Source organism: Convolutriloba macropyga, chromosome 12 (genome assembly GCF_964194025.1).
Source record: "Convolutriloba macropyga chromosome 12, txConMacr16.3, whole genome shotgun sequence".
In the NCBI taxonomy this organism is placed as follows: domain Eukaryota; kingdom Metazoa; phylum Xenacoelomorpha; order Acoela; family Convolutidae; genus Convolutriloba; species Convolutriloba macropyga.
The window spans coordinates 39,255,449-39,283,362 of record NC_134479.1 but is presented as its reverse complement, the minus strand read 5'-3'; the positions used below and the strand labels follow the sequence as shown (position 1 = coordinate 39,283,362).

General features: G+C 33.8%; 1 protein-coding gene across 1 annotated transcript; it reads right to left on the bottom strand.

Moving 5' to 3' along the window:
* Positions 1 to 200: 200 nt before the first annotated feature.
* Positions 201 to 27,481, bottom strand: LOC142351130 (uncharacterized). The gene is made up of 2 exons (XM_075403225.1): positions 25,823 to 27,481; positions 201 to 1,289 (listed from the first exon to the last, which is right to left on the bottom strand). Exons 1-2 carry the CDS (start codon positions 27,479 to 27,481, stop codon positions 666 to 668), a joined length of 2,283 nt encoding a protein of 760 aa, XP_075259340.1. The 3' UTR covers positions 201 to 665.
* Positions 27,482 to 27,914: the final 433 nt, after the last annotated feature.

Here is a 27,914-nt window from a genome sequence, read left to right as displayed (position 1 = left end):
TCTATTGAGTTCTCAACAATGGATCCGGAACTCTACGCTTAAAATAAAAGATAATCGAACTAAATCGAAAACTTAATATATTGCAAGCTTTTGCGAGATTACCTTATTTCTGCAAAATTATTTTTTTTTCATCTAGCGAACTGCTGCGAATGTTGAATAGAACCATAATCTCTTTAAATTAGGTAACGAAACAGAAAGGATTAAAAATGATAAAGGTTTAATTTTCAGGAATAAAACACAAAGGATTTTAGCTCCTTATCAATTCCAGAAATATAATAGGTCGATATCGAAATATGAAAAATAAATTTGAAATAATTGAGGTATGAAATCAGTATGCCTCCAATATCTCGATAAGCATTGATTATAATTGATTGCGCAGGTGATCGGGGCTGCAGTGACATTACCATCAACAGCGTAACAGATATAGCTCAAAACACTTTGAACACGGGCGCGTAATTAGATTCAATATGTACTCAAATAAGATTTTCTAATCAATTTCGAATTCTATTCGTCCCAATTATTTCGCTTAACAAAACAAGAATGAGATGATTTACCATCATTTCTTTAAAATTCGCTCGAAACAAAAATCTCAGGTTCAAATCGTATGTCGTGGCGTCTTAGCTCGAAAATATGCCCCCCAAAATTGTAGCTCAAGGCGTTGATGTTTAATCGTGATCGGAATTCTTTTCAGAACGATTTCCTCTAATTAACTCCCTTGTCATTTCACGGTCGAGACCGTGTCTTCCAGTATAGTGTGAGAAAATGGCCGACCCATGAAATGTGGAATAATCACACAAGGAGCAGTGAAAGACAACATGTTTACTGTTCATATGTTTGTAAAGAACACTCTTCGTGGGAGTTGCGAAGCCGCATACAAAGCAGTCAAAATATTGACTCTGTTGTTCAGCGTTCACTTTATCCAAAGCACACCAATTGATGGCTCCTTTATCATCAAAGATTTGACCTGATATTTCAGTTCCTTCGTTATGAACAGTAATACTTGAATCTTCTGAAAGCTGTGTACTCTGAGGAACACCATAAGATGATATTGAAGTTTCCCGAAGAACACCGTCATTAGAAATGTCACTGACTGGAAAAGCAAGGTTGCTTGCAGTGGAATCTTCCAGAAATGAAACACGAGGCACGTCTAAATTGTTCACAAAATCTGTTACTCTTTGTCCTTTATGCTTAATACTGATATGCTTGTCTAAAGTTGACCACTTGTATGTTCTGTATCCACATATCCGGCAACAAATGCCTTGAGGTTCACTTCCGTCAGAAACAGGAACCTAAAAATCATTATGGTTAATAATTCGGTTTATAATTTTGTTCATTTTCCTCCATTTGTTTCAAATTCCTCCTGTTTTCATGCCTTACCATTTACTACAGCGAATAACACACTGTAATTCATGCTTTCATCCAATTGTTCAAAACTTACATTTTTTCATTGTCCAACCTCAATTAAATACCTGTATCCTAAATGAGTACCTACACTCTCACTACGTACACCACTTAGAGGTGTAGGTTACAGAGCTAAAATTCAATTAGAGAAATTTTTAGTGAATTGGGTCACTTTTGGTGAAAATTCTGTCTCTGGAATTTATACAAAACCCAAATTAACAACTTAAAGAACCTGAAATCCAGACAATTGAATCAAAACTTCCTCTCCATATCCAGGTTCAAAAATTCAGTTAGATCATATAAAAATCAGAAGGCCAAGCGGAAACAAATCTGAAAAAAGTCAAATCACACAAGCGAAATTACATTTTAGGAAAAAACGGTCGAACAAGCGTGGAAAAGATACAAACGCTACAGCAATCGTCAACAATTTCGGTCAAGAACAATTGAAGATGAACCGACTAACGTCTGATAAATTGCTCTCGAACGACAGGCGGGGCAAATTAGTTTAGAGGGGGTATACATATTAGAAATTTTTATGGATGCAAAAAAATCCCCCATAGAGGGGTTCGAACCCACGACCTGCCAAATGGCTGTCTGATATCTTTACCACAACATTACGTCTTCGTTGGGTCTATCAATTTTGCATTGCTACCGGCATTCAATTTTGCAACCCTCAATTAAATGTGTTTAAGCATTCTGATACATGCGATGAATACGCCTTGTGGGAGATCGAATCTATGGCAGCCCGTTTTAGGCGGGGGAGTAATTAAATTTGTTGTAATGGATTTCCTTCCATTGAACAATGTTTATTGCACAAAAAACAGAGGAAGCTGAAACGAAGAATTGTGATAAACAAAAATGGAAAAGCAATCCGTTTTCATTGTAAAACATTTGGCTTCGTATTGATATTTCAAATTTACTCTATCTCCAAAAAAAAAACAGTTTTGACACCGCATTTAAACATTTTACAATTTAGTAACTAGTAGCCAGACCACTCCGAACTTAATGATAAAGTTGACAGAGATAATAAAACGTTCCAACAAGAGACTTATTTTATTCATCAAAGCAATATTACCGCAGTTAAAACAAGCACAAGTAAAACATTCTTATTTGGAGGATCAATCTTGGTTAGTGAAACACCACACAACAAGTATATGATATTTGCTAAGGCGGGCTTCAAATGGCGTGATTAGATGTTATAAAATACCACTATATCACCTACTAACGTCAAGTGAATAGCTCGCCTTCAGTATTAACCAGCTGGCGCTTAGGAATGCTAGCACTGGGAGGGGGCTGAGTGGAGTGGGGGTCGGGGGGGGGGGGGGGGTCAAGCGATTGGGGGTAGGTTTGGGAGGACTGAACAAGATGGGGACCCAAATCGCCCAAGTTGGAGGTGGGGTAGGGTGGACGAGCGATGGTTGGGGGGACAAACATGTAAGAATCAGAACCGTCCTTATGAAATTTTCTCCTCGCCACAGTTTTGGTGAACCGCATACCCGGAGACCTATAAATATTCTAGCATACCTATCACAAGCATACCTATAACTATTCCACTCTAGTGAAGTCATAAAGACGGTTGCAGCATAGTTAGAGTAGCTATTCTCTATTACAGGATCAATTTGTCAGTAATAAAACATCTCATATTCGGCTAGCTAAATTCTAAAAGCGAGCCGATTAAAGCCTACTGACAAAAATCATTTTAAGGAAATACCGCCAAAGTCGATCCTTGTTTGTTTTCATGAATAGTTTTATGTCAACTTTATAGCTAAGTTTTGGAAAAAAGCTTGTCCCTTAACAAGGATATCACCATATGTTTTGAAGAAAACAGATACAATTTTGTCGATTTCAATATTGACTCTCAAGAAGAAAGTTATTAATAAAAATTTACACGAAGAGCGAAACTAGTCATCAAATATCTTGCTTCTGAAGCGAGATGTGAATTGAGCTTTCATACAACACTGAAAATAACTTATAAATTATACTTCGAAACTTATACCGCACTTCTTAACCCAAAACAAGTAACAAAAAGCCTAGAGCATACAACAGCCAGCGCAAATAAAGAGCAAAACCATAAGTAGCACTAGTATATGTCGGATAAATGTCAAGTTTGCGTTCAAGTTCAAAGCCAAGATGACACCAACTGCTATATGACACGAACGCAAAATAAAAAATTCAAAAACCTATTTGGCCTTGAAGAAGGCGAGGAACAGAAAAACTACGGTTGAAAACGCAAAAATGAATTAATTAAAAAGACAGAAAAGCAAGTAAAAGGGAATTGCACGGGGTCACGTTTGAAGCAAAACAGGTATTCAAACATCTCAATAGGCTATATATCAGCATCAGAAGTCGATAAAAAAATTACCTCAAAGGCCGTGAGGCATTTGAGGAATTCAAATACTCAAACGCCAGCACAAGTAATAAAATTGTGAGGTAGAAACCAATGAAAAAGTTAAGATGAGCAAATTATCAAAACAGTTAAAAAGTTAGCTCAATTTTCAAATCCAAATGACACGTGTTAGGAATTGACTGTTCTACTAATTGACCACATCAATGGTTTTGTAACAACCTTATATAACTTGAAAATAAGTTGCTCAAAATTATAGAGCACATTTACATGTCAAAATATTACTTATTTTTATAACTACAAACCAAAAAATTGGGAGTAGACTTTGATTCTCGACTCTACATACGGAAAACCCAAAAATAAACATAGCTGGCAGATTGCCAGAAAATAGCCGCAATAGCTTCGTAGATCAGCAGCATAAATACAGTAAAAAGAGGACAGATAAAAAAATTACTGTTTCCAATAAAGGATGTACTTGCTAGTAGTATAGTAAGTTGCCTAGTGCTTGTAGGGGGGGGGGGGGGGTCCGGACCCCCCCCCCTACAAGAAATTTTATCTCTGAAAAAGTGAAATCTTGTAACTTTTTCAGAGTGTAAGGCAAATTACTATACTTTTCAGCTATTTCCATTTCATTTTGAAGGTTCATGTAAATTGAAACTTGGGAATTGGGTTTTGGTGGTTTTGAATTCATGTTTTGTGCGCGATTGAGAAAAAATTCAAAAATTTTCAAACATTTTTTCGAAAATGTTTCCAAGTTTTTCAAAGTCCTAAAATTGTCTGAAATGGGTTTTGCGCTATGAAAGAGCACTCAAAAGTGATTTTTTGTTGACTTCACTTTTTTTCACCTATGAAGTATGGGGGTCAAAACATATAAAAATTTTGAATTTTTTGAAAAAAATTTTAAAAATTTTTTGGAGTCCTAAAATGGTCTGAAATGGATTTTGCGCTATGAAAGAGCACTCAAAAGTGATTTTTTGTTGACTTCACTTTTTTCACCTAAGTGGTATAGGGGTCGAAACATATCAAAATTTCGAATTTTTTGAAAAAATTTTAAAAATTTTTTGGAGTCCTAAAATGGTCTGAAATGGATTTTGCGCTATGAAAGAGCACTCAAAAGTGATTTTTTGTTGACTTCACTTTTTTCACCTAAGCAGTATAGGGGTCGAAACATCAAAATTTCAAATTTTTTGAAAAAAATTTTTCAAAATTTTTCAAAGTCCTAAAATGGTCTGAAATGGATTTTGCGCTATAAAAGAGCACTAAAAGTGATTTTTTGTTGACTTCACTTTATTCACCTATGAAGTATGGGGGGTCGAAACATACAAAAATTTCGTTATTTTTCTGAAAAAAAATTTCAAAAATTTTTTGAAGCCCTAAAATGGCATGAAATGGATTTTTCGCAATGAAGGAGCTTTCAAAAATGATTTTGTGGACTTCATTTTGTTCAACCAAATAGGACATGAAAAACTCAGTTTTTGAAGTAGTCTGAAAGAAGTCAAAGAGCAGTCAGAAGCAGTTTTTGTTGACAATACTTTTGCAAATGTTCAGTGTGATGTGGAAAGCTTGGCTTTATTTTTTTATATACATGTGTAACTATGTATATTTCTATCAAAACAAGTACGTATATTTGCTTACATGTGTTCAAAATTGTAATGTTTATGTAGGAATGAACAATTGAAAAAAACGAAAGAATGAGAGTTTTATTTGTATAATTATGCGTATTCATGTGTATAATGAAAGTATATGTGAAAGTGTATATCTGTTTATAAGTAAATATAACTGTGCTTAAGTTTAGTAATATGTTTTTATGAGTATACGCTGAAGTGTATGTCTGTGGGTAGAAATTGTAAAAGTGTGTATATGTCAAGACGTTCTTGGTTTTATGTGTGTATGTTTTTCTATATCTATGCAGTGAAATGTATGTATATATGTCTGAATTTGTTTATGTATTTATGTATTTATATGTTTGCAATCCGATGAGAGAGAGAGAGATAGAGAGAGAGGGAGAGAGATAGAGAGAGGGGGGAGATAAGTTCCTGGAGGGCAATTTAATTGCCTTGAAGAATGTTGTTATTTGTCTCCACGATCCAATAATATTATATCTTGCACACGGATTTTGACCTTCAGCGTAGCTAAACTCTGTCCCATTAAGCATTGGCAAGCAAAATGTCACAAACGAAGACGACAACAAGTTTTTGATGTTCTGAGCATGCTTTGTTGAAAACTGAATTTTCTACACCTATCTAGCTACCATATTAAAAACTATCAAGATTTTTTACGAAAAAAAATTCATGCTCTTTGTCTTTTAATCCTAGGCAAGAAAATGATAAAATGTTGCAACACAGAAGACAAAAACAACTTTTTGATGTTCTGAGCATGCTTTGTTGAAAACTGAAATTTCTTCTCCTATCTAGCTACCATATTAAAAAACTATAAAAATTTTTCTTAAAAAACAAATTCATGCTCTTTGTCATTTACTCCTTGGCAAGAAAATGATAAAATGTTGCAACACAGAAGACAAAAACAACTTTTTGATGTTCTGGGCATGCTTTTTTGAAAACAAGTTTCTCTATACGCATTCAGCTACCCTTCTGGGTTGAGCAAGAATATTTACAGGAAAAATGTATTTGATATAAATTGTTGAGAGATTAACAAAAAATTGAGCTAAGTAAAAAGAATCAATTCTGTAAAACACCGAAAAATTTGGTAGAAAAACTATGATATGCAGGAGCAGCTGAACGTGTTAGTTAAATAAAGTAGAATAATAGGGATTCGTCTAGAGCTTGAATCAAACAAATAGTGTAATGATTTACAAGAAGAGTAGTTTCCACTGGAACTGTAAAAATAGCTAAATTTTCAAAAGTTCATTAGCCACTTGATCAATTAAGCAAGAAAGAACACAAGCTTTGTATCTGCGGGCGGTTGCTAGAAACAGCTTCAGTAGCGAATAAGTCTTGTTTGCGTATTAGGAATAACACTAACGGATAATGCGTGCTTTGACTGAAATCTTAAACAAAAGCGAATCGCTTCTTCAGTAAATGGTTCCAGCATACTGAATATACATATACTCAACTATTAAACACTGGAAGTAAAATATCAGAGCACCTCAAGCCAATAAAAATCGAATGAGTTCATTATTGTTCTTTCTTGAATCAAATTTTCTGCGCATTCAGTAACCCTGTGTTAAAATTTTGGATTACTTATTGTTCTGTCGACGTTTTAAAATAACATCACCGTAACGATATTTGATAGAGCATCGGAAAGAGTAACATCCAAAGGAATTTGAAATTTGAAGCGACAGAGTCTGTATAACATATTGGGTTATGAAGCCTGGCGAACATTTCGGAATTGAACACAACACTACTGCTACCTACTACTGCTACTGCCTACTACTACAATCTACAACTACTATCTACAATTAGTACCTACTACTACTATTACTGCTACCTACTAGTACTACCTACAACTACTACTAGATACTATTAAAATCTACTACAACTACTTATTGGTTCTAAGTTACACTAGTACCTACTACTACTTCCTTTTAATACCTTCAAATGTTACCATTTGTTTACTAACTATCTACAAAAAGCTGTTTCTGTTTCTCTAAAAAAATGAAAACAATTCTTATCTCTAGAGGAAACTCGCTGAGCATAAACAACAGAAGCTTTTCTCTATCTCAAGGTAATGTGTCCTGACTGACACAGACCGATAGAACTTAGCCGCTAAGGTTTTGCGCTATGAAAGAGCACTCAAAAGTGATTTTTTGTTGACTTCACTTTTTTTCACCTATGAAGTATGGGGGTCAAAACATATAAAAATTTTGAATTTTTTGAAAAAAATTTTAAAAATTTTTTGGAGTCCTAAAATGGTCTGAAATGGATTTTGCGCTATGAAAGAGCACTCAAAAGTGATTTTTTGTTGACTTCACTTTTTTCACCTAAGTGGTATAGGGGTCGAAACATATCAAAATTTCGAATTTTTTGAAAAAATTTTAAAAATTTTTTGGAGTCCTAAAATGGTCTGAAATGGATTTTGCGCTATGAAAGAGCACTCAAAAGTGATTTTTTGTTGACTTCACTTTTTTCACCTAAGCAGTATAGGGGTCGAAACATATCAAAATTTCAAATTTTTTGGAAAAAATTTTTCAAAATTTTTCAAAGTCCTAAAATGGTCTGAAATGGATTTTGCGCTATAAAAGAGCACTAAAAGTGATTTTTTGTTGACTTCACTTTATTCACCTATGAAGTATGGGGGGTCGAAACATACAAAAATTTCGTTATTTTTCTGAAAAAAAATTTCAAAAATTTTTTGAAGCCCTAAAATGGCATGAAATGGATTTTTCGCAATGAAGGAGCTTTCAAAAATGATTTTGTGGACTTCATTTTGTTCAACCAAATAGGACATGAAAAACTCAGTTTTTGAAGTAGTCTGAAAGAAGTCAAAGAGCAGTCAGAAGCAGTTTTTGTTGACAATACTTTTGCAAATGTTCAGTGTGATGTGGAAAGCTTGGCTTTATTTTTTTATATACATGTGTAACTATGTATATTTCTATCAAAACAAGTACGTATATTTGCTTACATGTGTTCAAAATTGTAATGTTTATGTAGGAATGAACAATTGAAAAAAACGAAAGAATGAGAGTTTTATTTGTATAATTATGCGTATTCATGTGTATAATGAAAGTATATGTGAAAGTGTATATCTGTTTATAAGTAAATATAACTGTGCTTAAGTTTAGTAATATGTTTTTATGAGTATACGCTGAAGTGTATGTCTGTGGGTAGAAATTGTAAAAGTGTGTATATGTCAAGACGTTCTTGGTTTTATGTGTGTATGTTTTTCTATATCTATGCAGTGAAATGTATGTATATATGTCTGAATTTGTTTATGTATTTATGTATTTATATGTTTGCAATCCGATGAGAGAGAGAGATAGAGAGAGAGGGAGAGAGATAGAGAGAGGGGGGAGATAAGTTCCTGGAGGGCAATTTAATTGCCTTGAAGAATGTTGTTATTTGTCTCCACGATCCAATAATATTATATCTTGCACACGGATTTTGACCTTCAGCGTAGCTAAACTCTGTCCCATTAAGCATTGGCAAGCAAAATGTCACAAACGAAGACGACAACAAGTTTTTGATGTTCTGAGCATGCTTTGTTGAAAACTGAATTTTCTACACCTATCTAGCTACCATATTAAAAACTATCAAGATTTTTTACGAAAAAAAATTCATGCTCTTTGTCTTTTAATCCTAGGCAAGAAAATGATAAAATGTTGCAACACAGAAGACAAAAACAACTTTTTGATGTTCTGAGCATGCTTTGTTGAAAACTGAAATTTCTTCTCCTATCTAGCTACCATATTAAAAAACTATAAAAATTTTTCTTAAAAAACAAATTCATGCTCTTTGTCATTTACTCCTTGGCAAGAAAATGATAAAATGTTGCAACACAGAAGACAAAAACAACTTTTCGATGTTCTGGGCATGCTTTTTTGAAAACAAGTTTCTCTATACGCATTCAGCTACCCTTCTGGGTTGAGCAAGAATATTTACAGGAAAAATGTATTTGATATAAATTGTTGAGAGATTAACAAAAAATTGAGCTAAGTAAAAAGAATCAATTCTGTAAAACACCAAAAAATTTGGTAGAAAAACTATGATATGCAGGAGCAGCTGAACGTGTTAGTTAAATAAAGTAGAATAATAGGGATTCGTCTAGAGCTTGAATCAAACAAATAGTGTAATGATTTACAAGAAGAGTTTGTTTTACAAAAGTTCATTAGCCACTTGATCAATTAAGCAAGAAAGAACACAAGCTTTGTATCTGCGGGCGGTTGCTAGAAACAGCTTCAGTAGCGAATAAGTCTTGTTTGCGTATTAGGAATAACACTAACGGATAATGCGTGCTTTGACTGAAATCTTAAACAAAAGCGAATCGCTTCTTCAGTAAATGGTTCCAGCATACTGAATATACATATACTCAACTATTAAACACTGGAAGTAAAATATCAGAGCACCTCAAGCCAATAAAAATCGAATGAGTTCATTATTGTTCTTTCTTGAATCAAATTTTCTGTGCATTCAGTAACCCTGTGTTAAAATTTTGGATTACTTATTGTTCTGTCGACGTTTTAAAATAACATCACCGTAACGATATTTGATAGAGCATCGGAAAGAGTAACATCCAAAGGAATTTGAAATTTAAAGCGACAGAGTCTGTATAACATATTGGGTTATGAAGCCTGGCGAACATTTCGGAATTGAACACAACACTACTGCTACCTACTACTGCTGCTGCCTACTACTACAATCTACAACTACTATCTACAATTAGTACCTACTACTACTATTACTGCTACCTACTAGTACTACCTACAACTACTACTAGATACTATTAAAATCTACTACAACTACTTATTGGTTCTAAGTTACACTAGTACCTACTACTACTTCCTTTTAATACCTTCAAATGTTACCATTTGTTTACTAACTATCTACAAAAAGCTGTTTCTGTTTCTCTAAAAAAATGAAAACAATTCTTATCTCTAGAGGAAACTCGCTGAGCATAAACAACAGAAGCTTTTCTCTATCTCAAGGTAATGTGTCCTGACTGACACAGACCGATAGAACTTAGCCGCTAATATTTTCAACAATTCATTAAGTGTTTGAAGTTTTTTCGAAGATATAAAAACGCTGAAGCTATGTTGTATACGTTAACTCAGTAATTTTCAACTCAATGTTAATTTCTTAATTAACAAGTAAGAAATCCATGGTATGGTATATCAAGTGGTACTTAATTAATTAAATCAATGTAGGGTTTTATTGTTTAGCGAACCAGTCTAATTTTTAGGAGTTTTTTTGATATGTTCTTTTTTTGAAGTGCAACTTTTTTTATACTTTATTCAAAAACTGCTTGCTTCAAAAATTCTATAGTGTGTACCTTAATGGAAACAAACACTTTACAACGTACCTACATTATCAAAAAAAAACAGGTTTTACGCTATATAGTTGTTTTCGTATGTTTATTCAGAGCCACCTGTTGTTTCAGTTGTCAGGAATTACACAAATTTTCCGAATCCCTACGTTTCAAAAACTTGTATAGACAGAAAACTGCTGGGATAGCTTGCCAGAAGGACAATGCGTTTGTTGAGTTTCAAATTAACCTTAGCTTCGGCTCAGGATGTGTTCAAAGCTGAGACTGTAATTGTGAACTTGCTATGCATCAAAATTTTAGCGCTACATGATCTTTCAATTTTTGTTATGTTAACTTCTTCCTAATTTGTTAAATTTCATTTGGTCATTGTTTATCTGAAGAAAATTAAAAACGAATCAACCTCATGAAACATTCTTGCACAAACTCGTTGCGCAGTCTTGTTGCATTCTTGCACAGTCTTGTCGCATTTGAGAGCTCAAACAAAAACATTAAATTTAGGTGTTTAGCTGAACAAATTTTTATTGTTTTCAGCGTCTGTTTACACTCAATGGGCACCAAATGGTTCCAGAGAAGTACTTCTCGCGGAATTTGAAACAAAATTCTTCTTTATTAGTGTTCAAAACACAACCGGAGACAGTATGGCTTTGGATAGGCAAGTAGAATAAAAATGTGAAACATGGTCGATCACTTTACCTAAAAGTTGAACCATTGTGTTCGATTTCGAGTTTGTGATCTAAACAGTATTCAAGGATAATTGACTTTTAAGAAAAAGGCTTCTTTTTTAGTATTCAAAACTCAGAGGCGGCATGGATTTCGATAAGCAAGTTTATTAAAATGGTGATTTTGGTCGATTGCTCTACAGAAAAATGGAAGTCTTGAGTTTGTGTTTGAATATTTGATCTAAAAACACTATTCAAGGATAATTGACTTTGAAGAAAGACTACTTTTAGTATTAAAAACACAATAATCGGTGACCGCTTAACTTTGAATTACCAAATTTAATAAAATGTGAAAACTTGGCCTATCCCTCTAATTTAAAGTCAAAGTTTGAGTTTGAATTTGTGATCTAAAAATAGTATTCAAGGGATAATTACGTCATAATAGTTGTTATGTTATATAGTTGTGAACGCAAAACATTTGAAATACGTTCTCACAATCTATTTAGACTACAGCTATATATGTGTCAAAAAAGTGAAGGAGACCTTCTGGTTTTACTAAGCTTTTTGATAAAATTTACTATATTATATAGACTATATTCACGTGGTCTATTATGCAATTTTTACTGCACGACTTCTGCAAGCATTCTAAGCTGAAGAGTATAATTTTGCATTGTTCTATAGAAAAAAAAACAGAAAAAACACATGATTTTCCTGGTGCTAGGAAAATTGGCGGACAGGTCGTTTAGCCGACAAGGAAAAAATGAGAAATTTAGACAACATTTTTTATCATAATTGGTAAAAAAAATTGGTCTAATTGGTTTGTAAATCAGTAGTTCGGTTGTGATAGATTCAAATCAACTCCCACAGACCGTTGAGGCATGACCATGGCCCACAAGGCATGGCCAGATGCGGTTAAATGCAGTCCAACCACGTAAAGCCCTCCGATACACTAGTTGATGAAAAAACTAAGGTATACTTGTCCGCTAACAGAATAGTGTTTTAATTTGGCCAATCACAGCGTCAGAAAAAGATTTATTGCTCATTTTACTTAAACTGTCGGTAAAAACGTTCCATTTTTTGGTGTGTTGACATATTTTACCAGTATTTTTTGAAAAGATAGGTCAGTGCAACTCTTTAAATGATTAAATTTCTCTGAAGAATATTCGGCTAATGAACATTAAAAATTGTAAAATAACTAATGTGGAGATACCTTTAAGTCATGGCCACATTAAGTAACAGTTAACACAACTAATTTTGATTTTTGCTACCATAAAAACCGACAACACAGACAGTAGAAATCAGATTAGGAGCTTCGATACCATAGTCAAACTGACAAGTATACTTCTACATTCATTTGGCCGATTTGGAAAATTTCCAGTGTTAAAACCCTGTAACCCATAGTGCATCAAGTTCAAAGTTTAAGGTATTCAAAATTTTTGGAAATTAGTGTTTCACTTTTCTATGTGGTAATATTGTATTATAATACTAGTATTCTTGGCTTTGTGTACTTCGTTTTGATGTTATCTTTCCGAAAGGGTTTCTATGTTTTCAAAGGTTTGTTTGTTATGGATCCTATGAAGAGTCGATTTGTCGATTTGAGTTCTTTCAACTGAGTCAAAGACAAAAAACAACTGTCAAAAGGCAAATCCTGATTATAGAGGCAATTGAGCTAATAAGATTTCCAGATTTTTTAATGCAGTATTTTAATTTCCTCTGAGCTTAAAAAATGTGAGAAAGAAGTAAAAATGTCTCTTGGAAAAATCTCCAGGTGGAATTTTACTACTGCGTGTTTTGTTAATTGCCACTATTGTTAAAAAACTATTGTAATTGCTATGAAAACGAATCCGTGGTCTCACAGGTAGTATGAAAATATATCTTTTTTATGGCGCTCAAAAAGGAAACCTCTAACAGAACTGCAAAATTAACGAAGGTATAAAAAGAAACGTTTTTTCATGTCAACTTTGTTTTTTTATTTGAACGACTTTATATAAAACAATGCCTAGCTGACATAGAAAGGACTTATATTATGCAAAGCAAAGTTTTAGCAAAGATATCCTTGTCAAATAAAATGTTTATATACAAGCTGCTTTTTTATTACTCCTTTAACAAATTTGTACTTTTAAGACCTCAATAGTTCACCTTGAGGAAACTCATATGAGAACGGACAAGTATACTTTTCTTGCATCTATTGGAAACTTCGTTCTGATACGTTGAATGCTTACTAATCTTGATACCACAGCTTTATGGATTAACAAAGTTTTTGTGTCCGCGTTAATGAATACTTACGTTTTAAATTTTTATGAATTACTTGAATAACTTACTGAAATACTTCAAATTGACACATAGCCTTAAAATCAACTGAAGGAATCCTATGAAAACCAAATGTTCTAAGACAAACACAAGTTGTTGCACATGTATACTGGAAACACGTGCATACTCACGTCTATGGTTCTGGTTGAGCCTTTGAGCAAAACACGTTAGCAGGGAACTTCTTATCGTTCCTTAAAATAAACCACGTCAATACTATGCAAAATCAAAAGTATTATACAAATAACTTCATACTAAACGTACGACTTAGAACCAGTTACTATATAAACTAGAAGCAATTGTAACCGTGAAAATCAAACAATAAGGCCAATAGGTGAGTTTAAATGAATTTGATTTGTCCTTCTTATTCCATTGCTTTATTTAAGTTAACGTTATTTTGCTTAAATTGAGCACAGTGGGGGTCGAAATGTACTCCCAAATAAAGAATTGCAAGCCTATGTCCTCACTCTCTATTTATCGCAAGTTTTGCTGCAACACAGGAGAGTACATGCATATGCGCCTTGTAAGAGAGCCGAAGTGAAAAGAGCCGATTTAAAGAGAGCATACATTTTACTTAAATTATTAGTTGATTATTTAAGATAAATTTTGCGGCCAATTAATTTGGCTTCTCAAATGAGACTACTAAAGTTTTCACCAATCATAACCGAGTATTTGAAAATTTAGTATCTTCTAGTATAAAACACTGAAAGCAAATTAAAAAATGAATATCTCGAAATCATCGCGGACCATGGCCATGCCTCAGCGTCTGTTGGGACTTGATATGAAACTATCATAACCGAACATGAGACCAATTAACCCACTCAGGTACTTTTCTTAGTAATCAACTAACAGTTTAGGGTAATTAACGGCAACTTTTTGATTTCGGCTCTATTTAAATCAAAACAAGTTGCAGCTTTTCTAACGTCAGCTCTTTATAACGTCGGCTCTTGCGCGTATCCATTTCAACATTTCAGAACAATAATCTACGGTTTGGTGATCCTACTCTACAACAAATTTCTGACTTTCTAATCCTTTAAACAGGTCGAAGACTGTTTCCTGTTTCTCTGACGTGGATAATGTTGAATCAACATACTGTAGTTTAAAGGAGTGGTTTTGCAACTACTAAAATTTGGATAATAAGCATACACAACGGATTTTAATAAAGCACAGCATTTCAAAATAACAGGTTATAAATGAAAAATACTGGATACCAACGTCTAGTTCATAAGCTTTAATCGACAAGAATTTTTCAGTTCTAGTTGTTATTGTTGCATGAACACCTCGCATTTTCATTGAATCTCATTCTTTTTGGAAAATTTCCACTGTGAATTACACATCCTCCAACAACACGAGATTGGCTCCTCTTTCGTAGAGCATTGTTCGCCGATGGCTCAGTGCTAAGTTTCTCGAAGTTTTCTTCAATTTTCGAGTTTTCTTCAAGAAGATTAGGGAATCGTTCTAAGATGGAAGATATCACAGTCTTTCTGTTATCATCGGGTGTGGATGATGTGGTATGATCAATTTTATCGTGAATAGTGGTTAGTTTGGTTTCATTTCTGCATGATTCGAGTTTTTCACATATTTTCCAAATCTTCTAAAGCAGCGAAATATTCTTCATGGCTCCTGAAGAGTGGCATACTTTCGAAATCATAACTGCGCAAGATCCTCTTTATGTCCATAGGAAGAGACCATATGTCAGAAGTCAAAGGATTAGGTATATTCTGAGAAGTTACTCCCGTTTCTGAGGGGGTTGAGTTGTTGATAAAGTCTCCCTCTTCGGTTATATTAGGTAATGTAGTAACAAAGTCAATAAAATTTTTGGGTATGAGACAATGATCGAAGGTAGTCCAGCTTGAAATTGAACTGTCCTTCCTTTGTTGTATAAAGGCAATATTGTTTTCATAACTAGTTTGATAGACAATTGTGCGCTGAAATGAGCCTTCAAATTGCGTTAGGATATGATACATTATAAGTTATAAACCGACAGTTGAGTTTTGGTTTTGGCATACACTAACTGAATGAAATACAAGTCAAGAATGAAAACGCTAAAATGTTATTTTGAGAAGCAATTCATTCAGTTGAAAGTAAATTTAAGCCGTTCGCTGGGATGTTAGCACTCGTTCTATTAGCCTAATTAGCCAAATAGTTTCCAATGAAGACCTATAACATTTCGAGGAGAACTCAGTTGTTAAATCAGTTAGACTAATTCTTATTCCTTTTAAGTTGTAAAATGAATTTGAGTTTCTCCTAAGTACCTCAGACATTAACATTTCAAGGGTTTGATCTGATTGCTACGTATAGAGCTGAAGAATTGCACTGTGTTTTCTCTGCAAAATTTTTGCATAATATTCGGCTAAAAGCACTTTTATTAGTTTGCTCATGTATTCTCTTGTCTCTGATCAAGAAGGCGTATATATATGTACTCTACTGTGTTGCAGCAAAATTTGAGATAAATAGAGAGTGAGTACATAGGCTTGCAATTCTTTATTTGGGAGTACATTTCGACCCCCACTGTGCTCAATTTAAGCAAAATAACGTTAACTTAAATAAAGCAATGGAATAAGAAGGACAAATCAAATTCATTTAAACTCACTTATTGGCCTTATTGTTTGATTTTCACGGTTACAATTGCTTCTAGTTTATATAGTAACTGGTTCTAAGTCGTACGTTTAGTATGAAGTTATTTGTATAATACTTTTGATTTTGCATAGTATTGACGTGGTTTATTTTAAGGAACGATACGAAGTTCCCTGCTAACGTGTTTTGCTCAAAGGCTCAACCAGAACCATAGACGTGAGTATGCACGTGTTTCCAGTATACATGTGCAACAACTTGTGTTTGTCTTAGAAAATTTGGTTTTCATAGGATTCCTTCAGTTGATTTTAAGGCTACGTGTCAATTTGAAGTATTTCAGTAAGTTATTCAAGTAATTCATAAAAATTTAAAACGTAAGTATTCATTAACGCGGACACAAAAACTTTGTTAATCCATAAAGCCGTGGTATCAAGATTAGTAAGCATTCAACGTATCAGAACGAAGTTTCCAATAGATGCAAGAAAAGTATACTTGTCCGTTCTCATATGAGTTTCCTCAAGGTGAACTATTGAGGTCTTAAAAGTAGAAATTTGTTAAAGGAGTAATAAAAAAGCAGCCTGTATATAAACATTTTATTTGACAAGGATATCTTTGCTAAAACTTTGCTTTGCATAATCTAAGTCCTTTCAATGTCAGCTAGGCATTGTTTTATATAAAGTCGTTCAAATAAAAAACAAAGTTGACATGAAAAAACGTTTCTTTTTTTATACCTTCGTTAATTTTGCAGTTCTGTTAGAGGTTTTCTTTTTGAGCGCCAGGAAAAAGATATATTTTCATACTACCTGTGAGACCACTGATTCGTTTTCATAGCGTAAATTGAACTCAAATCGACAAATCGACTCTTCATAGGATCCATAACAAACAAACTTTTGAAAACATAGAAACCCTTTCGGAAAGATAACATCAAAACGAAGTACACAAAGCCAAGAATACTAGTATTATAATACAATATTACCATATAGAAAAGTGAAACACTAATTTCCAAAAATTTTGAATACCTTAAACTTTGAACTTGATGCACTATGGGTTACAGGGTTTTAACACTGGAAATTTTCCAAATCGGCCAAATGAAGTATACTTGTAGAAGTATACTTGTCAGTTTGACTATGGTATCGAAGCTCCTAATCTGATTTCTACTGTCTGTGTTGTCGGTTTTTATGGTAGCAAAAATCAAAATTAGTTGTGTTAACTGTTACTTAATGTGGCCATGACTTAAAGGTATCTCCACATTAGTTATTTTACAATTTTTATTGTTCATTAGCCGAATATTCTTCAGAGAAATTTAATCATTTAAAGAGTTGCACTGACCTATCTTTTCAAAAAATACTGGTAAAATATGTCAACACACCAAAAAATGGAACATTTTTACCGACAGTTTAAGTAAAATGAGCAATAAATCTTTTTCTGACGCTGTGATTGGCCAAATTAAAACACTATTCTGTTGGCGGACAAGTATACCTTAGTTTTTTCATCAACTAGTGTATCGGAGGGCTTTACGTGGTTGGACTGCATTTAACCGCATCTGGCCATGCCTTGTGGGCCATGGTCATGCCTCAACGGTCTGTGGGAGTTGATTTGAATCTATCACAACCGAACTACTGATTTACCAACCAATTAGACCAATTTTTTTTTTACCAATTATGATAAAAAATGTCTAAATTTCTAATTTTTTCCTTGTCGGCTAAACGACCTGTCCGCCAATTTTCCTAGCACCAGGAAAATCATGTGTTTTTTCTGTTTTTTTTCTATAGAACAATGCAAAATTATACTCTTCAGCTTAGAATGCTTGCAGAAGTCGTGCAGTAAAGATTGCATAATAGACCACGTGAATATAGTCTATATAATATAGTAAATTATATCAAAAAGCTTAGTAAAACCAGAAGGTCTCCTTCACTTTTTTGACACATATATAGCTGTAGTCTAAATAGATTGTGAGAACGTATTTCAAATGTTTTGCGTTCACAACTATATAACATAACAACTATTATGACAAAATTATCCCTTGAATACTATTTTTAGATCACAAATTCAAACTCAAACTTTGACTTTAAATTAGAGGGATAGGCCAAGTTTTCACATTTTATTATATTTGGTAATTCAAAGTTAAGCGGTCACCGATTATTGTGTTTTTAATACTAAAAGTAGTCTTTCTTCAAAGTCAATTATCCTTGAATAGTGTTTTTAGATCAAATATTCAAACACAAACTCAAGACTTCCATTTTTCTGTAGAGCAATCGACCAAAATCACCATTTTAATAAACTTGCTTATCGAAATCCATGCCGCCTCTGAGTTTTGAATACTAAAAAAGAAGCCTTTTTCTTAAAAGTCAATTATCCTTGAATACTGTTTAGATCACAAACTCGAAATCGAACACAATGGTTCAACTTTTAGGTAAAGTGATCGACCATGTTTCACATTTTTATTCTACTTGCCTATCCAAAGCCATACTGTCTCCGGTTGTGTTTTGAACACTAATAAAGAAGAATTTTGTTTCAAATTCCGCGAGAAGTACTTCTCTGGAACCATTTGGTGCCCATTGAGTGTAAACAGACGCTGAAAACAATAAAAATTTGTTCAGCTAACACCTAAATTTAATGTTTTTGTTTGAGCTCTCAAATGCGACAAGACTGTGCAAGAATGCAACAAGACTGCGCAACGAGTTTGTGCAAGAATGTTTCATGAGGTTGATTCGTTTTTAATTTTCTTCAGATAAACAATGACCAAATGAAATTTAACAAATTAGGAAGAAGTTAACATAACAAAAATTGCAAGATCATGTAGCGCTAAACTTTTGATGCATAGCAAGTTCACAATTACAGTCTCAGCTTTGAACACATCCTGAGCCGAAGCTAAGGTTAATATGAAACTCAACAAACGCATTGTCCTTCTGGCAAGCTATCCCAGCAGTTTTCTGTCTATACAAGTTTTTGAAACGTAGGGATTCGGAAAATTTGTGTAATTCCTGACAACTGAAACAACAGGTGGCTCTGAATAAATATACGAAACAACTATATAGCGTAAAACCTGTTTTTTTTGATAATGTAGGTACGTTGTAAAGTGTTTGTTTCCATTAAGGTACACACTATAGAATTTTTGAAGCAAGCAATTTTTGAATAAAGTATAAAAAAAGTTGCACTTCAAAAAAAGAACATATCAAAAAAACTCCTAAAAATTAGACTGGTTCGCTAAACAATAAAACCCTACATTGATTTAATTAATTAAGTACCACTTGATATACCATACCATGGATTTCTTACTTGTTAATTAAGAAATTAACATTGAGTTGAAAATTACTGAGTTAACGTATACAACATAGCTTTAGCGTTTTTATATCTTCGGAAAAACTTCAAACACTTAATGAATTGTTGAAAATATTAGCGGCTAAATTCTATCGGTCTGTGTCAGTCAGGACACATTACCTTGAGATAGAGAAAAGCTTCTGTTGTTTATGCTCAGCGAGTTTCCTCTAGAGATAAGAATTGTTTTCATTTTTTTAGAGAAACAGAAACAGCTTTTTGTAGATAGTTAGTAAACAAATGGTAACATTTGAAGGTATTAAAAGGAAGTAGTAGTAGGTACTAGTGTAACTTAGAACCAATAAGTAGTTGTAGTAGATTTTAATAGTATCTAGTAGTAGTTGTAGGTAGTACTAGTAGGTAGCAGTAGTAGTAGTAGTAGTAGTAGTAGTAGTAGTAGTAGTAGTAGTAGTAGTAGTAGTAGTAGTAGTAGTAGTAGGTACTAATTGTAGATAGTAGTTGTAGATTGTAGTAGTAGGCAGTAGCAGTAGTAGGTAGCAGTAGTGTTGTGTTCAATTCCGAAATGTTCGCCAGGCTTCATAACCCAATATGTTATACAGACTCTGTCGCTTTAAATTTCAAATTCCTTTGGATGTTACTCTTTCCGACGCTCTATCAAATATCGTTACGGTGATGTTATTTTAAAACGTCGACAGAACAATAAGTAATCCAAAATTTTAACACAGGGTTACTGAATGCACAGAAAATTTGATTCAAAAAAGAACAATAATGAACTCATTCGATTTTTATTGGCTTGAGGTGCTCTGATATTTTACTTCCAGTGTTTAATAGTTGAGTATATGTATATTCAGTATGCTGGAACCATTTACTGAAGAAGCGATTCGCTTTTGTTTAAGATTTCAGTCAAAGCACGCATTATCCGTTAGTGTTATTCCTAATACGCAAACAAGACTTATTCGCTACTGAAGCTGTTTCTAGCAACCCCCCGCAGATACAAAGTTTGTGTTCTTTCTTGCTTAATTGATCAAGTGGCTAATTAACTTTTGAAAATTTAGCTATTTTTACAGTTCCAGTGGAAACTACTCTTCTTGTAAATCATTACACTATTTGTTTGTTTCAAGCTCTAGACGAATCCCTATTATTCTACTTTATTTAACTAACACGTTCAGCTGCTCCTGCATATCATAGTTTTTCTACCAAATTTTTCGGTATTTTACAGAATTGATTCTTTTTACTTAGCTCAATTTTTTGTTAATCTCTCAACAATTTATATCAAATACATTTTTCCTGTAAATATTCTTGCTCAACCCAGAAGGGTAGCTGAATGCGTATAGAGAAACTTGTTTTCAAAAAAGCATGCCCAGAACATCGAAAAGTTGTTTTTGTCTTCTGTGTTGCAACATTTTATCATTTTCTTGCCAAGGAGTAAATGACAAAGAGCATGAATTTGTTTTTTAAGAAAAATTTTTATAGTTTTTTAATATGGTAGCTAGATAGGAGAAGAAATTTCAGTTTTCAACAAAGCATGCTCAGAACATCAAAAAGTTGTTTTTGTCTTCTGTGTTGCAACATTTTATCATTTTCTTGCCAAGGAGTAAATGACAAAGAGCATGAATTTGTTTTTTTAAGAAAAATTTTTATAGTTTTTTAATATGGTAGCTAGATAGGAGAAGAAATTTCAGTTTTCAACAAAGCATGCTCAGAACATCAAAAAGTTGTTTTTGTCTTCTGTGTTGCAACATTTTCTTGCCTAGGATTAAAAGACAAAGAGCATGAATTTTTTTTTCGTAAAAAATCTTGATAGTTTTTAATATGGTAGCTAGATAGGTGTAGAAAATTCAGTTTTCAACAAAGCATGCTCAGAACATCAAAAACTTGTTGTCGTCTTCGTTTGTGACATTTTGCTTGCCAATGCTTAATGGGACAGAGTTTAGCTACGCTGAAGGTCAAAATCCGTGTGCAAGATATAATATTATTGGATCGTGGAGACAAATAACAACATTCTTCAAGGCAATTAAATTGCCCTCCAGGAACTTATCTCCCCCCTCTCTCTATCTCTCTCCCTCTCTCTATCTCTCTCTCTCATCGGATTGCAAACATATAAATACATAAATACATTAACACATTCAGACATACATTTCACTGTATAGATATAGAAAAACATACACACATAAAACCAAGAACGTCTTGACATATACACACTTTTACAATTTCTACCCACAGACATACACTTAAGCTGATACTCCTAAAAACATATTACTAAACTTAAGCACAGTTATATTTACTTATAAACAGATATACACTTTCAAATATACTTTCATTATACACATGAATACGCATAATTATACAAATAAAACTCTCATTCTTTCGTTTTTTTCAATTGTTCATTCCTACATAAACATTACAATTTTGAACACATGTAAGCAAATATACGTACTTGTTTTGATAGAAATATACATAGTTACACATGTATATAAAAAAATAAAGCCAAGCTTTCCACATCACACTGAACATTTGCAAAAGTATTGTCAACAAAAACTGCTTCTGACTGCTCTTTGACTTCTTTCAGACTACTTCAAAAACTGAGTTTTTCATGTCCTATTTGGTTGAACAAAATGAAGTCCACAAAAATCATTTTTGAAAGCTCCTTCATTGCGAAAAATCCATTTCATGCCATTTTAGGGCTTCAAAAAATTTTTGAAATTTTTTTTCAGAAAAATAACGAAATTTTTGTATGTTTCGACCCCCCATACTTCATAGGTGAATAAAGTGAAGTCAACAAAAAATCACTTTTGAGTGCTCTTTTATAGCGCAAAATCCATTTCAGACCATTTTAGGACTTTGAAAAATTTTGAAAAATTTTTTTCAAAAAATTTGAAATTTTGATATGTTTCGACCCCTATACTGCTTAGGTGAAAAAAGTGAAGTCAACAAAAAATCAGTTTTGAGTGCTCTTTCATAGCGCAAAATCCATTTCAGACCATTTTAGGACTCCAAAAAATTTTTAAAATTTTTTCAAAAAATTCGAAATTTTGATATGTTTCGACCCGTATACCACTTAGGTGAAAAAAGTGAAGTCAACAAAAAATTACTTTTGAGTGCTCTTTCATAGCGCAAAATCCATTTCAGACCATTTTAGGACTCCAAAAAATTTTTAAAATTTTTTTCAAAAAATTCGAAATTTTTGTATGTTTTGACCCCCATACTTCATAGGTGAAAAAAAGTGAAGTCAACAAAAAATCACTTTTGAGTGCTCTTTCATAGCGCAAAATCCAATTCAGACAATTTTAGGACATTGAAAAACTTTGAAACATTTTCGAAAAAATTTTTGAAAATTTTTCTCAATCGCGCACAAAACATGAATTCAAAACCACCAAAACCCAATTCCCAAGTTTCAATTTACATGAACCTTCAAAATGAAATGGAAATAGCTGAAAAGTATAGTAATTTGCCTTACACTCTGAAAAATTACAAGATTTCACTTTTTCAGAGATAAAATTTCTTGTAGGGGGGTCCGGACCCCCCCCCCCCCCCTACAAGCACTAGGCAACTTACTATACTACTCTTGCTCCCTCTACTAGCTGCTCTCACTACCAGCTGCTAGCTGCTCATTCTACTAGCTGCTCCCATTTAGAGCGACACACACTAACTTGACGTTATCTGTTTGAATTAGTGTAAAGAAAAGTCAATTTCAACGAGAAGTCATTTTTGAGAGTAAAGTAAGTCACGTGTAACCAACTTAATCACTGGTATGATCAAAAAAACTCTCTCTGCAAACGTACGTTTTGCTACAAAAACTCTCTGCAAACGCTAACAGCAATTTTCGAACTAATAAACTGAGAAAATGTTAACTAAAATCTCTCGTAAATCAGCCACACAAACCAAATTTGACTGAGAAGTAATAAACATAAACTAAAATTTAGAAGAGCAAAAAAACAAGCAAAATTAGAAAATTAGTTTATATTAATAGTGAAATGAGCCGTGTTTAGCTTTAAGATTCTTCCCAGCCATTATTCAGCAACCAAATTTTGTAATACTTTCGGCCAGATCAGTCACTCATCCAAAACGAGGGAGGACTTAAAACGAGGGAGGTAAAACTTAAACTTACAATTGATAGAGAAAAAATCGGCTCGAAAAATTTGCTCTAATTTAGCCAATTTTCCCAAAATTTTGAAAACTATTAATCAGAATGAACGCTCACAAAAACTGCTACAACAATAGACTTCAACCATACAACTCCACAAGCGTTATAAAAATATTTAAGAAGAATACTTAAATGCTAGAACAGCTTAAAGAAAGCAAAACGGTTAAAAAAGACGAAGATTGAATCTAAATGAGTAGTATTTGCTTCAGATCGCTAAAAGGCTTGCAAACACAGTCCTACTAGTTTAAATAATCGCAAGAAACGCCTCTCATTGAAAATTTTAAAATGCTAAAAAACTGCTTTGCAAATGCAGCACATGATCAAAAATTTCAAACGCTTGGTGAAAATTTTTCACTTCCGCTTTTCTCGCTTTTAATATATAATGATTATCAACGATATAAAAAAAATCACGCTTTCCTCTGCTTTTCGATTAGTTTAGCCGTTTCACATAAACACAGTTTTCACTTGCGGCGTTGAATTTTACAATCTGTTTTAAGTGCACTCCAAAAAACGATCTGAAATTAAGTACATATAATTATTAAGCATTCATGGCTTGAAAAACTACTAAATAAAAAATCACAAAATAAAATCGGACACAATACGGATTAGTATGTCTACAAATTGATAAAACAAAAAAGAAATCACATTCAAAAAGAGTTGATCAATGCACCAATTGCCACTCAAACGTTGCCATAAAAATTAAGTTTTCAGAAAAAAAGTCCCCTCAAAGATCCAAAAAGGAAGAAATTATTCGAAAAAATCCAAAAACGAACTATAGAATTGAAAAACATGAGCACATTCTACACTTCAAAAGTATTATTAGGCTCTGCAAAACCTTGTTGTATCAAAGTCAGAAAGTTTTATGTTAATCCAGCATCAATCAAAACAATTTAACAAAACATAGCCAGCAGATTGCCTGAAAATAGCCGCGATAGACGATTGTGGCCTTCCATTAATTGATAAGATAGACAGATTGACCACCAGTCATTTAATAGACCACTAGACTTTTTGGTTAGATTCGAACTATCATTTTTAAGAGAAAAATATTCTCTATAAGGCTATAGGAAAAAATAACGCAAGGAGCTTTTCAAAATTAGTATTCGAAATTGAAACCTCAATACACAAGATTTAGGGCATATACGTTTGGCACTATTCTTTAAGCTAGTTCAGAAGTCATTTTTTGAGTGAATTAATGCACGAACAAATGACGTCACGTACAAAAATTTTAGCAGCAAAGAAGTAGAAATCACTGAAATTGAAGTCAGTTCCAAGAATAACAGCCGCCATTGCCTCGCGGCTATTAAAACCCAAATTACATGTTAAAAAAATTGAGCCAAATGGACTAAAAACCGTCTAAAAACGGTTATCTAAATGCGCCGCCGTGCACTCAAGAACACTTTTCAAAGTCAAAAAGTCATTCACTGAAAGCAGCGCTTGATCAAGAAACTTCGCTTTTAGGTCAAAATGCGGCGTGAACAAAACTTCTTCCTGTTAAAAACGACTGATATAAAACCAATACTACTCTTCAAGTCGTAAAAAAGGAAGAGAAGGCAATAATAGCCCCAGCTATCGCTATGCGGCTATTAAACAACTAACGTGTCGTAAAAAAACCAAGAGAAGGACAATAATAGCCCCAGCTACCTCTGTGCGGCTATTAACCATTTAACGTGTTCTGGGGAGGGGGAGGGGATTCCAACAACAAAAGAGGTCCCAACTCCCAAACAGTACTGGCAGACTAAGAGTCCAATAGAACTGAACAGACCACAGTTCATCCCGTTTTTAGGGCACAAACTCAACTGGTGAGATAAAAAAATTGAGATAAGGAAAAACCGTCTGAAAATACGATCAGTACTAAACTAACAGCTAAAAACTTTGTTTTCGAGCAATTAAAGGAATAGATCAAAATCTACATTCTCTGAACAAGGGTAGATAGAGACTTTCACTGCCATTGAATCATCAAAGATTAAGACAAATGAATCTATTATGCAGCATAATTACAACATCGTGTAAAATCAATTATTCCACTCAGATAATACATTGAACAGAAAGTTAGTTTTTGACGGTTTAAGTTGAAAACGATGTTTAGTATTTACATTCTGAATCTCAACCTAGCATGCCAGACCAAAAGTTCGCAAAAAGATCAGTTCTCAATTTAGGAAATCCTAACATACTTACTTTAAATTCTTCAGTAGCTCCTTCATGTGAAAGCAAGTGAACCGCTTTTCTTTTCCTACTATCTTTTCCGTTCCTGTCATCTGACCTCCTAGCCTCATATTCTTGAGACAACAAAGCGACGTTGCAGACATCTATCGAATTTCCATCCGAATAATTATTTTCACTTTCATTATCACTTTCATAAACACGCTGATCAAATTCTGATTCGTCAAAATCGGCTCTAGAAAAGTCAAGCAGAGAATTTATCCGAGCACCTCCTATTAAATTGTTTTTAGCTTCTTTATTGCCAGTCGAACTTTTCGATTTGTTGGAAACATCTGTTCCGCAGGGTTCTAAGTAACTTTGATAGAATTTGTTGCCGATTCCTTTGTCCAGTGATTCATCATCAAAAGTAGGTATTTCGGATTTCAATTTCGGCCTACTGTCATTACTAACTGTCTGATATGTTTTACCCGAACATGAACCACTCCTGCCGGGATTTTCACGATTATCCAAGTTTTCATCTTCAAATGCTATCGATGCAACGCTATGACACTCTTCTTCGGCTTGATTGAAACTGTCAATATCAGGTTCTATTTTAATATTCGTGGGCAAATTCGTTTCTAATTGACAACGATTGTGTACTTCATTGACCAAATCGTTTCTACTGCTACTACTACTAGCTTGCTCCTTCAAAATTATTGGCTGCTTGCAGGTTTTCCTCTTTTCCTTTTGAAACACCTCTTGAGCTGTCGTATCTTCATGTAGAGAAAATTCACCTGCGCGACAGTCTGTCATTTCCGATCCCAGATGAGTTTTATTTTCCACCAAACCAACAGCACTTACGATATCGGCTACACGCACAGTACTGTTGTGTTCTGCCGGAGTAGCCAAACCCTTAAAAATATTTGATTTTTCAGATCTCAAACGTGGCAAAAGATCCGGTATATCATTTAAACTGCGTCTTTTACTTTTTTCCATGAAGAATTCCCCATCCAACGAGTCCATATTGTGTTTCTTTTGATAATGAAACTTCAAATTATGCTTAAATTTTGTCGAAAAAGAGCATAACTGGCAGATAAATTGATTGTCTGGGACAAAATGTTGCGTGCGCACATGCGTAATCAAAATGTTACTTGTTTTAGCTTGGAAACTACAATACCCACAGCTCAGCATTTTACTGCTATCTTCTTTCCTTTTTCTCGTGGATTTAAAAGGTTGGTGGAACTTTGATCTCTGATCCGAAACTGAAGGCAACCTTACAGCATTTTCAGCTTGAGTTTTTGGCGACATATTTTGTCCGCACGAACTGCTTTGAAAGTACTCGCGGCCATCATTGCTCGTATCATTATGCATACAAGCATTGATACCTTTCTTTTCAGAAATTATTAGCTCCTTACAGTCGTATGACTTCGAAAGTGGCGGAGCAATTTTCATCGAAAAATCGCCAAAATTTTCACCAGATTTCTTTTCAACAATGGCAAAATTGCCCTCCCAATTAGGTAGATCTCTTTCCAGTTTTTCACAGTAGTTCTCTATGGTGAGCTGCAATTGGTTAACAATTTGGTTATAAATAAGAGACGAGTCAAGGCGAACAGAAAACGTCATTTCTGAAAACGAGGACTCAGAAGAATGGGCGAATGTGGTCATGCCTATATCTAAAAAACAAACCCTTAACATAATTCATGCTGAGATTGCGTACTCAGTCTGGGAACCCAACGATAAGTACACAGGTAAACACTACCAAATTAACCAGCACAGAACTAGAAACAGTTTCTCTTAACTTGGAACCTAAGCGTTCTACTGAATTATAACAGGTGGGTTTTAATCTCTCACAATTGGTTCATTTATGGTCATAATTTAAACTCAAGCTGAACTCTTGTAGTAAACATCTCAATCTCACCCAGCACCCCTGCTTTTAAGCAAGTTCCCCTATTTTGAGCTAACTGGACTACTCTCAGAAATTGGCTGTCTCAATCGGCAAATTCAACTAATACTAATTCCACACATCACTAAAACCAAATGGTCAACTTGACGACTTTGGTCTCGTTCATCTCATAGTGACCGTACAGTTTCTCGGTAAAGCCCATCAGCCAAAAAATGAAAAGAGAAA

What these genes read in the sequence shown, in the direction of transcription:
- LOC142351130 (XM_075403225.1), bottom strand. Translation starts at nt 27,481, where the DNA reads ATGTTAAGGGTTTGTTTTTTAGATATAGGCATGACCACATTCGCCCAT. An exon ending in GAGCTACTGAAGAATTTAAA is followed by an intron (nt 1,290 to 25,822) that starts GTAAGTATGTTA and finishes AATGATTTTTAG; the next exon opens with GTTCCTGTTTCTGACGGAAG.